Source organism: Trachurus japonicus, chromosome 6, assembly GCF_045865225.1.
Source record: "Trachurus japonicus isolate A0001 chromosome 6, Traja_1.0".
Classification (NCBI taxonomy): domain Eukaryota; kingdom Metazoa; phylum Chordata; class Actinopteri; order Carangiformes; family Carangidae; genus Trachurus; species Trachurus japonicus.
The window spans coordinates 34,968,826-34,980,982 of NC_140912.1; the positions used below are offsets into that span (position 1 = coordinate 34,968,826).

General features: G+C 44.5%; 2 protein-coding genes across 2 annotated transcripts in view; both read right to left on the minus strand.

Annotated features, from left to right (window-relative positions):
• LOC146986559 (protein NLRC3-like) overlaps window positions 1-12,157 on the minus strand; it is a 106,443-nt gene that overhangs the window by 29,165 nt on the left and 65,121 nt on the right. The window lies entirely within an intron of this gene.
• On the minus strand, window positions 587-9,208 carry LOC146986561 (protein NLRC3-like). Its single transcript, XM_085780399.1, has 5 exons — window positions 8,921-9,208; window positions 6,197-8,705; window positions 5,677-5,853; window positions 1,407-1,512; window positions 587-595 (listed from the first exon to the last, which is right to left on the minus strand). The coding sequence occupies exons 1-5, from the start codon at window positions 9,195-9,197 to the stop codon at window positions 587-589; spliced, it is 3,078 nt and encodes a 1,025-aa protein (XP_085636525.1). The 5' UTR covers window positions 9,198-9,208.

Below are 12,157 nucleotides of genomic sequence, written 5' to 3' on the forward strand. Positions count from 1 at the left end.
ACGATACCGAAGTCTGGTTCTTGGGATGGATGCTGCTGTTTTGACTCTGTAACTAGAAACAATAATATCAATGAAAAAGAAAAAGAAATCAATCTCAATAGCAAAAAAAACAAACACAAAAAAACACAAACACAACAAAAAAAACAAGTCCCTGCCCCTTTAAATGTGGTGATCCTGCCAACAACGCCAAGATGTGGCGAGGTGGGGTGGTGAGTAGTGGTGAGTGGTTGCCAACAACGCCACCTGGGGAGTTTCGCCCCAGGAGATAGTTACTGTATTTTTATAAAAATGAAAAAGGTCACGCAGGCTCGAATCACCACAGGGGAGAGTTCAGTTATCAAAAGAATAATAATTTATTGTCACAATATTGTTTCTATAAAACTTCAATAGTTGCCAAAATATTTCACATTCACAAAAGACTGGGCCAAAGAAAGGGGAATGGACAGGGCTGGGCCAGCCACGGCGACCCTAAACCAAACCAAGGGGAAGGGGAAAAACCAAGAAAATAATATCACCCGTGACACTGCACACACACGCAATGGAGAAGTGAAGAAGCCACCACCAGGGATTGGGCCGCCGCGCTGGACTACAGCACCTGTCCACAGGGAGAGAGGGAAAAATTAAGATGGCCGCAGTCTAGCTGACCTCCTCACACACACCAAAAACAATTAAATATTATTTATAATACCAAACCAAATTAAACATAATTAAGTCTTCTTAAAATATTCAAATACAAATTAGAAGAAAACAATTAAACAATTATCAAACCCGCCCCCCCACAAAAGAAAAGGGAAAACAAGAAACAAAAGAAATAAATTGTTAAACGTCTCTGAGGTCACTATCGTCGGCAACAACAATCATTTAATCAAAACCATGTAATCGAGCCAAACAAAACAGCAGCAAACATCGTGGTGGCCGATGACCGGAACACACCAGGACGCAGGTTAGTGTGCAGAACGAGGAGAGTGGGGGCCGCTGGTTACAGCGCCCCGCTCTGAGCTCTACTGCACCCAACATGCGCCCACCAGAACCGCTCGCTCCCTCCGGCTCACCGCCGCTCCGAGCACTTAGTGATATGACGGGGAGACTCGGGCATGCACGCCAGCCCGCTCACCGAACGCGCCGCACAGCAGAGGCAGAGAGGGAGAACAGCGACCAAACACACCTGTCCCAATCACACACACAGCGTCGCTCCACCAGCTCGCCGTTGCTCCAACACTTAATGATACGACGGGAAGACACAAGCAAGCACGCCGGCCAGCTCACCGGACGCACCGCACAGCAGAAGCAGAGAGGGAAAATGCCGACCAACACAGCTGTTTTAATCACCTAACAGTGCCGTCCCCCCATTAACCTGCGCCAGGCTGACACAGCGCCATGCAGTGACCAGGAGGGAGATGACTCACCCGGTCACACAGGCCATGTGGAAATCCTTTGGGGTTGAATAAAACATAGGTGACACATCCAGCAACACCAGACAGGCATTTCTTCTTCATGGCTGTTGTCCCACATCTGGTGAAACAGTTAACACATAAGAGACATGTTACATCCTTGTCATCATCACTCCTGAGCTATAAGATCATTGGTCCTTACTTCTCCTGATGTACAGCATCAATGTCTATGATTATTGATTAACTATTTATTGCTCTGGCCCATACATTCTTCATTTATAAAAATAAAATAAAAAATTCTAGTTATAGCTGACATAGTCAAAAAGGTGATCACTAGTCACTAGTTGCTGTTTATTTACAGGAGTCATAGTGGATGCTGCTGTGCTGGGGTGCATTACATTCAACAGTGTTCCTCTCCATTAAAATACTTGAAGGCAAAATATGAGCAACAATTATTGAGATAATGCAGTCCAACACACAATGATCTCAACAAATAACATAAAGTACAATGAACACTACTTTTCTGATGTCAACAAAAACTGAACATGTATAAAATTTATGAAAGCAGAATTTATGGCACAGCTGGTATACTGCACTGCATGATGTTGCACAGGTGTATCAAATAATATGACCAATAGTTTATATAATGTTTAGTATGATTACTTGAGAACATGCCATGGCAAGATGTGTATTTTAATCAGTCAGTGGTTTAAAAAATAAATTAGCAAATCAGAACATTTTCCCATGTTTGAGACAGCAGTCCAGAATGTCCTCATATCATAAACTTCACCCATCTTTCCGCAGCCTCAATGATATTAATTTTATGTTTAACTGCAATCACACTCCCTATACATTAACCTCGCTACTAGTCTGACAATTGACAGTGTTGGATTAAGTTATATTTAGAGAACAGAATTACATTTAGCAGCCTGTTGCATGTGTTGCTATCGTTAGCCAGAGTGCTAGCCTAAACTTTTATCTGTTAATATTCTCTAAATATTCAAATCTAGACGGGGATAATCCGCCAACATACTTAATTACTCATGTCGATTTAATTCAGATGCACTACTGATATGAAAATGCCATTTTTTAAACATTTTACCTTGAACAAGTGCTGCTCCGACCAGCTGCTCCATTGGAATACATTGAGCGGCGGTTAGCTTATGCTAACTTCCGGGAACTTTTGAGGGGCTCCATGCGCCGCCATTGCTGTGAAAAAACTGAACCATTGCAGTGAACGGAGGTGGCGCCACTCTCTCTCTATAGGCACTCTAGCCTGCACGTGGATCTGCTGCTGATTCTGATTGGTTCATGGCTGGCTCATGGCTGCCAGTGCGGCCAATCACATCGAAGTGGGTCTAGCTTCATTCTATGCTCTCTAATGGTTAGACTGAGCCGTCAATCACTCGAATCGACCAATGCGCTGCAGAGATAGAGGCTGAAAGCCAAACCCACCCAAATAAGCTGCTCTGAGTGCAGCAGTACGCAGAGAGACTGAAATCAACATGTTAGTTATTTCCAATCGGTTCCAGTAGATTCATTTTCAGTTAGTTTATCCAAATTGTGTGAAAATAAAGATTAAACAATAGTTTATAGTAGCAGGTGGTTCCAAGCTGTGCCAAAAATGGACATTTTGGAAAGTTCGCCTGAATATTTTGTAGTAAAATCTCAATAATTTTGTCCTGCTTCAATTAATCAGAATCCACCACTGCAGAGACAATGTTCATATGTTGTACAATGATTTTATAGAGAGTTTGAGCTTCATTAGCATTATTCTAAAGGGCACTCATCAAAAATATGATTTTTTTTAGGCAAATATTAATTTTACTATTTTTTTTTCTGTGTCATCTTCATTTACTCTTCACCAGTAACAGATATACTGAAATTTACACATCTCAGCAATTCCTCAATTTTTTCCCTTTACTATGACACCAAAAGTATTCAAATAGACCTTGTGGTTGCAGAGATATACTCATTTCATTATGGATATGCAATTTTCGAGAAAAGGCCTAAAAAATAGGCTTGGTTTTTTTCATCTGTGTAAACCATTGTGCATCAATCTGTTTGTTGTGAGGTTGTTGTGTGATGAGCTGTCTGAGGTGCCGACCCCCCACAGCTCTGGGGTCTCATTTATAAAACTGTGCGTGGGATCGTTACTAAAAGTGTACGTACGCCCAAAAGCCAGGTTTTGCGTGCGCCAGTAAATATTCAGACTTATAAAACCCTGCGTACGCACACTTGCAAGCAAACTTCCCTTTATAAATCACAGAGTTCCTACAATTGTGCGCAGCTGAATCAGCTTCACGTTCCGCCCTGTACACGCCCTGTTTTAACCCTAGATGGTCGATGCAAACCACCACATGAATGTGATCTCCATGTCAATGAGCCTGACGTGCTGTTGTTCTGTTGTGAATTAGCTGCAGGTGTGAAAGTGACAACGTGACGTGTTGCTGCAGCTGTTAACGGCGTCAGCGGCACAGAGCGCACGCGGTGTTGTTTTGGTGCGCTGCCCTCTCACATGCTGGACCCGGTTCGTCACATAGTTACAACAATGACAACAGTTTTAATCTGAAAGAGTTATTAACCATTCATCATGGTCTCCCTCTCCCTCCTTTCTCCTCCAGCGGTGCCGTGGTGCAGAATTACGCACGGGGCTCACCGCTGTATTCATACATTTACAGTAATTAGACTGATCGATAAAACTTTGAATAATTAGCGGAATCAGTTACATTCTGATGAATGATCAAACATGACACTTCTCTTGATAACAAGAAAACAGAATGTAACAATTGTGTGAACGATTACTAGATTTTTTTCTCCGGGGTTTGAGATTTAATTGACTCTCGATCATATGTTCACAGTATCATAGGAACATATAGTTATTTACACCATGTATTTATTCCATGCAGCCGCGGCGTCCTCTCCTCCTCCTGCGCTCTGCGAGTGGACAATATGACGGAGAGAGGGTGGTGATTAAATATAGCGGAATTTTGATTTTGAATTTTAAGTTAGATTCTAAGAAGATGTTTCTGAAACACCAGTCCGATGCAAAATAAGGGCGCTGTTGAATTAAATCACCGTGGCAACATGGATCTAACGCATACGGGTTGAAATTAAATGTGTGACGGCCGATAATAAAAACATAATCGTTCTTCTCAATCATCATTTCCTGAGTCTGACTTCAGTTCACCACCACACCGTCTGTGTCGCCAATTCCCCTTTTCCTCCAAACCATGCGTACGCATGGGTCAGAGTTTGCTTAGAGCTGCGCACATTCTCCCGTCAGGTTAGTTTTTTATAGATCACTACCTTGGCGTAAAAAGTCACGTACGCCACTTTCAGCCCCGTTTTGTGCGTACGCAACGGTTATAAATGAGACCCCTGGTCTTGGTCTGTGAGCGCCTGCCTACCCTGTCCTACAGCCTCAGTGTGGATCAGTAGAATATCAGCCTCATGTCTGCAGCTCAGTATCAACACAACTTTCACATCACATTCATCTGAGCACAGAAATAAAACAGAGTCTGACCTCAGAGTCTCCAGTCTACAGTCTGGACTCTCCAGAAAACCACTCAGATCCTTCACTCCTGAACCCTGCAGCTTGTCGTTCCAGCTCAGGTCCAGGAGTCTCAGGTGGGAGGGGTTGGATTTCAGAGCTGAGACCAGAGAAGAACAGCTGATCTCTGACAACCTGCAGCCCTCCAATCTGAATAAAGAATAAAAGAAGAAGATGAAATGATTGATGATTGATCAGATGTGTCCTGATCAATGATCAGTGTGTAAATGAGTAGAGGGACTTTGTCCTTGTGTTGTTGTGGATCATCATCATGTGGCCTTCTACACACATCATCCACATGTCAGCACAGATTCATCAGCTGCTGCTGACCTCAGATCAGTCTGTCAATATACAATCAATATCTGATCAATACCTGTTGAACTAAACACTGACTACAACTCTCTGATTCAGGACTGAACTGGATCAAAGGTTAAAGGTCCAGACCTGATCCAGGACTAACAAACACACACACACACACACACACGAGCACACACACACACACACACACACACACACACACACACACACACAAACAGCTTCATCTGAGAGCCAGCTCATCATCATCATCATCATCATCATCATCATCACACTGACCTCTGAGTGACCTCTGACCCTTCACCTTCTACCAGCTGCAGTAACATGGAGTCACAATCAGTCGCTGCTTCAAACTGAACTTCACACATTTGAACTGAACACAGACAAAAGTCCAACAGGTCCAGTCAGTGAACTCACCTCAGAGTCTCCAGTCTACAGTTTGGACTCTCCAGTCCAGCACACAGAACCTCCACTGATGAATCACTCAGGTTGGTGGTTTTACTCAGGTCCAGTTCTGTCAGGTGGGAGGAGTTGGACTTCAGAGCTGAGGCCACGACTTCACAGTGACTCTCTGAGAGTCCACAACCACCAAGTCTGTGAAGAGAGAAAATATCAAATGTGTCAGAATCCAATCAGATGAAAGCTGCAGTAAAAACACAGCTGATGCATCTGATGACAGGATGTGATGATGTGATGAATATCCGAGCTTCAGCTCATCTTCTCTGACTGAGTTTGACAGGAAACATTGATCCTTATCACTCTCACAGGATGGACGGGACCCTGAAGCAAAGCCTGCTCACTATATATTATCTCTTATGTAATGTTTTAAAAGTCAAACTTAGTCAAAAATAATGAGAAAAAAAAGAAAAACTCTGTTTATGTGAACTACTGATCTAAACTACGGATCAATAATTATATTGATTATGTCTGAACTCACCGAGCCTTCCTGCAGTTCCTCACAGCTGGGATCAGTCTCCGTCGTCCCTCCTCTGATGTGTTGTACTTCCTCAGGTCCAACTCGTCCAGAACCTGTTCTGACATCTGCAGCATGTAGGCCAGAGCTGAACACTGGATCTCAGAGAGTTTCTCCTCTGATCTGTTCTCTGACTTGAGGAACTGTTGGATCTGCTGATGAACTGACTGGTCCTTCATCTCCGTCAGACAGTGGAAGATGCTGATGCTTCTGTCAGGAGAGATGTAATCACTCTTCATCCACTTAAGGTTGTTGATGGTTCTCTGGATGGTTCCTGGACTGTTGTCTGTCTGACCCAGCAGACCTCCTAACAGCCTCTGGTTGGACTCCAGAGAGAGGCCATGAAGGAAGCGAACAACCAGGTCCAGGTGACCGTTTCTACTGCCAAGGGATTTCTTCAAGACTCTCTGCAGGAACTCATCCAGGGTTAAATCAACATGTTTTTGACCAAGGAAGTTCTCCAGGACCTGTGTGTTCCTGTTGGTGAAACAGTGGAACATGTAGACTGCAGCCAGAAACTCCTGAACACTCAGATGAACAAAGCAGTAGACTGTTTTCTGGAAGATCACACTCTCTCTTTTGAAGATCTCAGTACAGAGTCCTGAGTTCACCAAGGCCTCTGTGACATCCAGACCACACTGCTCCAGGTCTTCTTGGTAGAACATGATGTTTCCTTCCTGCAGCTGTTCAAACGCCAGCCTCCCCAGCTTCAGAAGAACTTCCCTGTCGGCCTCCGTCAGCTCCTGTGGACTCGTCTCATGTCCTTCACCGTACTTGTTCTTCTTCCTCTTTGTCTGGACCAGTAGGAAGTGTGAGAACAGGTCCGTCGTGGTCTTGGGCAGCTCTCTTCTCTGGTCTGTGGTCAACATGTGCTCCAGAACTGTAGCACTGATCCAGCAGAAGACTGGGACTTGACACATGAGGTGGAGGGTCCTGGACATCTGGATGTGTGAGATGATTCTTCTGGACAGATCTTCATCACTGGACCTCCTCCTGAAGTACTCCTCTATCTGGGCGTCAGTGAAGCCTCGGACCTCTGTTACCCTGTCGACACATGTAGGAGGGATCTGATTGGCTGCTGCAGGTCTGGAGGTGATCCAGACCAGAGCCGAGGGAAGCAGATTCCCCTGGATGAGGTTTGTCAGCAGCACGTTGACTGATGACGTCTGTGTGACATCAGACACAACCTCCCTGTTGTTAAAGTCCAGTGACAGTCGGCTTTCATCCAGGCCGTCAAAGATGAAGAGAAGTTTACAGACAGCCAGCTGCTCTGCTGTGACCGTCTGTAATGTTGGATGGAAAACATGGAGCAGCCTGAGAAGACTCAACCGCTGATCTCTGATCAGGTTCAGCTCCCTGAACGAAAGCAGAACCAGCAGACAGACATCTTGGTTCTCCAAGCCCTCGGCCCAGTCCAGAGTGAACTTCTGCACCGAGAAGGTTTTTCCAACGCCAGCGATGCCGTTGGTCAGAACCACTCTGATGGGTCTCTGTTGGACAGGTGAGACCGTAGAGACGTCCTCTCTCTGTTGGACAGGTGAGACCGTAGAGACGTCCTCTCTCTGTTGGACAGGTGAGACCGTAGAGACGTCCTCTCTCTGTTGGACAGGTGAGACCGTAGAGATGTTCTCTCTCTGTTGGACAGCTGAGACCGTAGAGATGTTCTCTCTCTGTTGGACAGGTGAGACCGTAGAGACGTCCTCTCTCTGTTGGACAGGTGAGACCGTAGAGACGTCCTCTCTCTGTTGGACAGGTGAGACCGTAGAGACGTCCTCTCTCTGTTGGACAGGTGAGACCGTAGAGACGTCCTCTCTCTGTTGGGCAGGTGAGACCGTAGAGACATTCTTTTTCTCTCGGTGATGCAGATATTTAGAGAACTTGTGCCTCATTTTGACAAAAAAGTTGTTAAAAACTTTGTCCCTATGTTTGACAGGTGAGAGCGTGGAGACGTCCTCTCTCTGTTTGACTGGTGAGACTGTAGAGACGTCCTCTCTCTGTTTGACTGGTGAGACCGTAGAGACATCCTCTCTCTGTTGGACAGGTGAGACCGTAGAGACGTCCTCTCTCTGTTGGACAGGTGAGACCGTAGAGACGTCCTCTCTCTGTTGGACAGGTGAGACCGTAGAGACGTCCTCTCTCTGTTGGACAGGTGAGACCGTAGAGACGTCCTCTCTCTGTTGGACAGGTGAGACCGTAGAGACATCTTCTCTGTGTTGGACAGGTAAGTCTTTAAAGATGTTGTTGCACTTGATTGGAGTGTCATGGAGGGTCTTCTTCTTGGACGTTGTCTCCAGCTGTCTCACCTCATGTTGGGTATTAACCTCTTCACTCTGTCCCTCTGTGATGTAGAGCTCAGTGTAGATCCTGTTGAGGAGGGTTCCACTTCCTGTTCCCTCAGTTCCTTCAGTCACTCGTTCACATCTGTTCCTCAGACTGATCTTATATTGATCTAAAACCTCCTGCAGACCACGATCTGCTGAGAGAAGAGACAGAGTCAGACTGAAGACAGAGAGTCTGACAATCTGATCAGATTATTTTCATCAGCTACAGAAAAACTACAGACAACAAAGAGAAGGTTTGAATCATCATCTTAAATGTCAGTGCTGTGTGATGGAACAATGACTCTGGAGAAAACAACAGGTCCTGGTTTCACAAATGACCACATCGCAGACAGATGGTCAGTCTCACTTTGTCCACAGCTGCTCTGATTGGCTGTCTGCAGCTCACCTCTGGTTCTGGGTCTTTGTCCACACTGGGGACAGGAGGGGGGTCCTGAAGAACCAGACTGGTCCCAGTCTGAGGTGAAGCACTGTCTGCAGAACCAGTGTCCACAGCTGGTGGAGACTGGATCCTTCAGGACGTCCTGACAGAGACCACAGCAGGACAGCTGCTGGTCCACAGAGACACCACTCCTCTTCCTCCTGTCAAGACATTTCTGTATCAACAATATGTCACAGCTCCACATCTGAGCTCTGATTGGTTAACCTCCTCAAGGGGGCGGGGCTTCAGTAAGCAGAGGAGCAGAGAGAGAGAAAGTAGAGGAAGACGAGTGTAGAGAAACGAGCTGAATGAAGACCTGGTCCTGAACTGGTCTGGTTTCTGTCTTTGTTTATCTGTTCACTGCAAAAACTCTTTTTTTCTTCTTTCTTATTCTTTCCAAGAATATTTGTCTTATTTCTTTTCAAAATGTCTCATTTGTAGTCTAAACTAATCTCTTTCAATTTAAAATAAGACTCATCACCTAAAAATTAACTTGTTTTTAGATCATTTTCACTTGTTTTTAACAAATTTTCACGAGAAATAAGTGAAACAATCTGCCAGTGAAAGCGGGTTTTTAGTGTAATAAGAAAGAAAAACTTGCTCCACTATCAGATCTTTCTACTTAACAGTATTTCAATTGAAAATATTTTTGAAAAAAGTAAAAAGTGTCTTAAAAACAAGCTACTTTTTCATGTTTAATGAGTCTCAATTTAAGTATAATTTTGATTTGTTTTGACTAGAAATGACATTTTAACTAGAAATAAGACAAATATTCTTGGTAATATTTTGAGTTTTTCCAGTGTTGACCTTAAATCTGGACTCTAAAACAAACTCCCTGTTAGTTTGAGTCTCTTCAGTTCTGCGTCGTCTCGTCTGGTTTTTACTCCAAATGTGTGAAATGATTGAGAAGCTGTTGGTGGTGTTTTCCTCTTTCAGACACTGATCATGTGTTTGATGTTGGTTCTGGACTGAGTCCTATCAGCTCTTTAACTAATGAGCTCCTCATCCAGACGCTGCTGTGTGGCTCTAATCAACCTGTGTTGGAGCTCTGATCCAGTGTGAGGAGACTGAAGCTGACAACAGAAGCTTCAGCAGCTCCACCTGAGCTTCACTACATGTTGTGGAGAAGCTCAGACAGTCACAGACAGGAAACAGGAAACACTGATCACTCCTGTCTGGTTCCTGACTTTTCAAAATAAAAGTCTGTGTGTATCAGCTGCTTTAATCTCTACTGTGACTTCAGTTTAAAGGCTCAGACGTGTGGATCATTAAAGTGTTGGTGCAGCAACGTTCACACTGACTGAGGCTGATGACACAGGAACATGAGGACGCTGTGCTTCATCAGTCTGATGGACAGAGTGTGTGTGCATGTTTCTGTCTCTGAGGTTTGTTGTGAACCTTCAGAGTCTGATGGATCTGGTTCCTGGTTTCTCTCTGTTTCCTTCACATGAGTCTAATGACTGAATCATCTTCAGCTCAGTTTACAGTAGAAACCGTCTCTTACCGTGACTCTGGAGGTCCAGGTCCAGGTCCAGGTCCAGGTCCAGGTCCAGGTCCAGGTCCAGGTCCAGGTCCAGGTCCAGGTCTAGGTCCAGGTCCAGGTCCAGGTCCAGGACTGAATTCTGGAGGATGATCATTGGACCAGTCACTCCTCATGGACAGACAGATGGATTCTGGAGACTCTGCTCTCAGTCTGTGGTTCTGACCTCTGCAAACACAAACATGTTTTTATTCACATCACATTGATCACTGATCAGTTCTGTGATCACAGATGCATTGTGGGAAGTCTCCAGTGACGTCAGCGTCCAGCACCACACACTGTAGTGAAGGATGGAAGCAACACAGCAGCATCATAAACAACAGTGTAGAGTCAGTCAGTCAGTAACTGTGTCCAGTGTCCAGCTGCTGAACATCTGTCTCACATCAGCTCTACACACACACACACACACACACACACACACACACACACACACACACACACACACACACACAAACAAAGAAGAACCAGGAAGTAATTTCCTGTTCACTAACATCACACACACTCAGGTTCAGGTTTTTTATCAGCTCTCTTACTGTGAGTCTGGAGGTCCAGGTCCAGAACTGAAGTCTGGAGCTTCTCCTTTGGTACGGTGACTCTTCAGAGACTTTGATCTGTCCTCCTGTTCCTCCACATTAACACTCATCTTCAGGACTTCAGTCAGTCTGAGAGGGAAACCAGTAACACACACACACACAGAATCAAGACACACCCAAATCCATCGAGGACAAACTATAATCACTTCCTTGTTTTATCCAGACGTCGACCTCCACCACTCATAGTACTTTGACATTAAATCCATGTTTATCCAGTCACCGTGACCTTTGACCTTTGATGTTTGTTGTGAGTTTGAAGAAGTTGTGTGGAGGTGAATCTGAGACAATGTGCTGACGTATGTACGGACTACGTCTGACTCTTCTTCCCTCCACAGTCCACACAGACACACTGACTCTCACACTCTGACACAACAACAACAACAAAAACAAAAACAACAACAACAACAACAACAACAACAACAACAATAATAATAATAATAATAATAATAATAACGTTGTGTTGACACTCACTCGTCTCAGACTTCAGTTTCTCTCCTTCTGCTCCGTTCGCTCTAAAATGGCGTCTGAACATCTTTACCTTCACTTCCTGACTCTACCTTTACAGGAAACCACAAAAGCCTCGCTCTGTCACCATGAACTCAAAACTGAACACGACTCTGACACCATGAATAAACAGTGAGCTGAGATCCAGCTGTGGTAGAAGAGCTGCTGAGAGATTTAAAGACACTCCACTACAAGTTACAGCTCAGTCTGTTCTCTGTCTTATTCATCACACATGTTGTCATCAACTTTGTGTCTAAGTGTTGTAACTTCAACTTATAATGGAATTGTAGCCTACATTTTAGCAAATACAATTAAAAAAAACATAAAAAAAGAAAGACTTATAAACTCATAAAAACATAAAGAATAACACCATAAGTAAACAGTAAACGTCAAATGAAAAATTAACTGAAATTGGGTTTGATTTAAATCCACTCCTGATTGAGGAATGAAGCTGCAGTTCTCTGTTTCTCCACCAGGTGGCAGCGCAGCCTCAGTGAGTTTCCTTCACGTCTTCTCAGTGTTGAACAT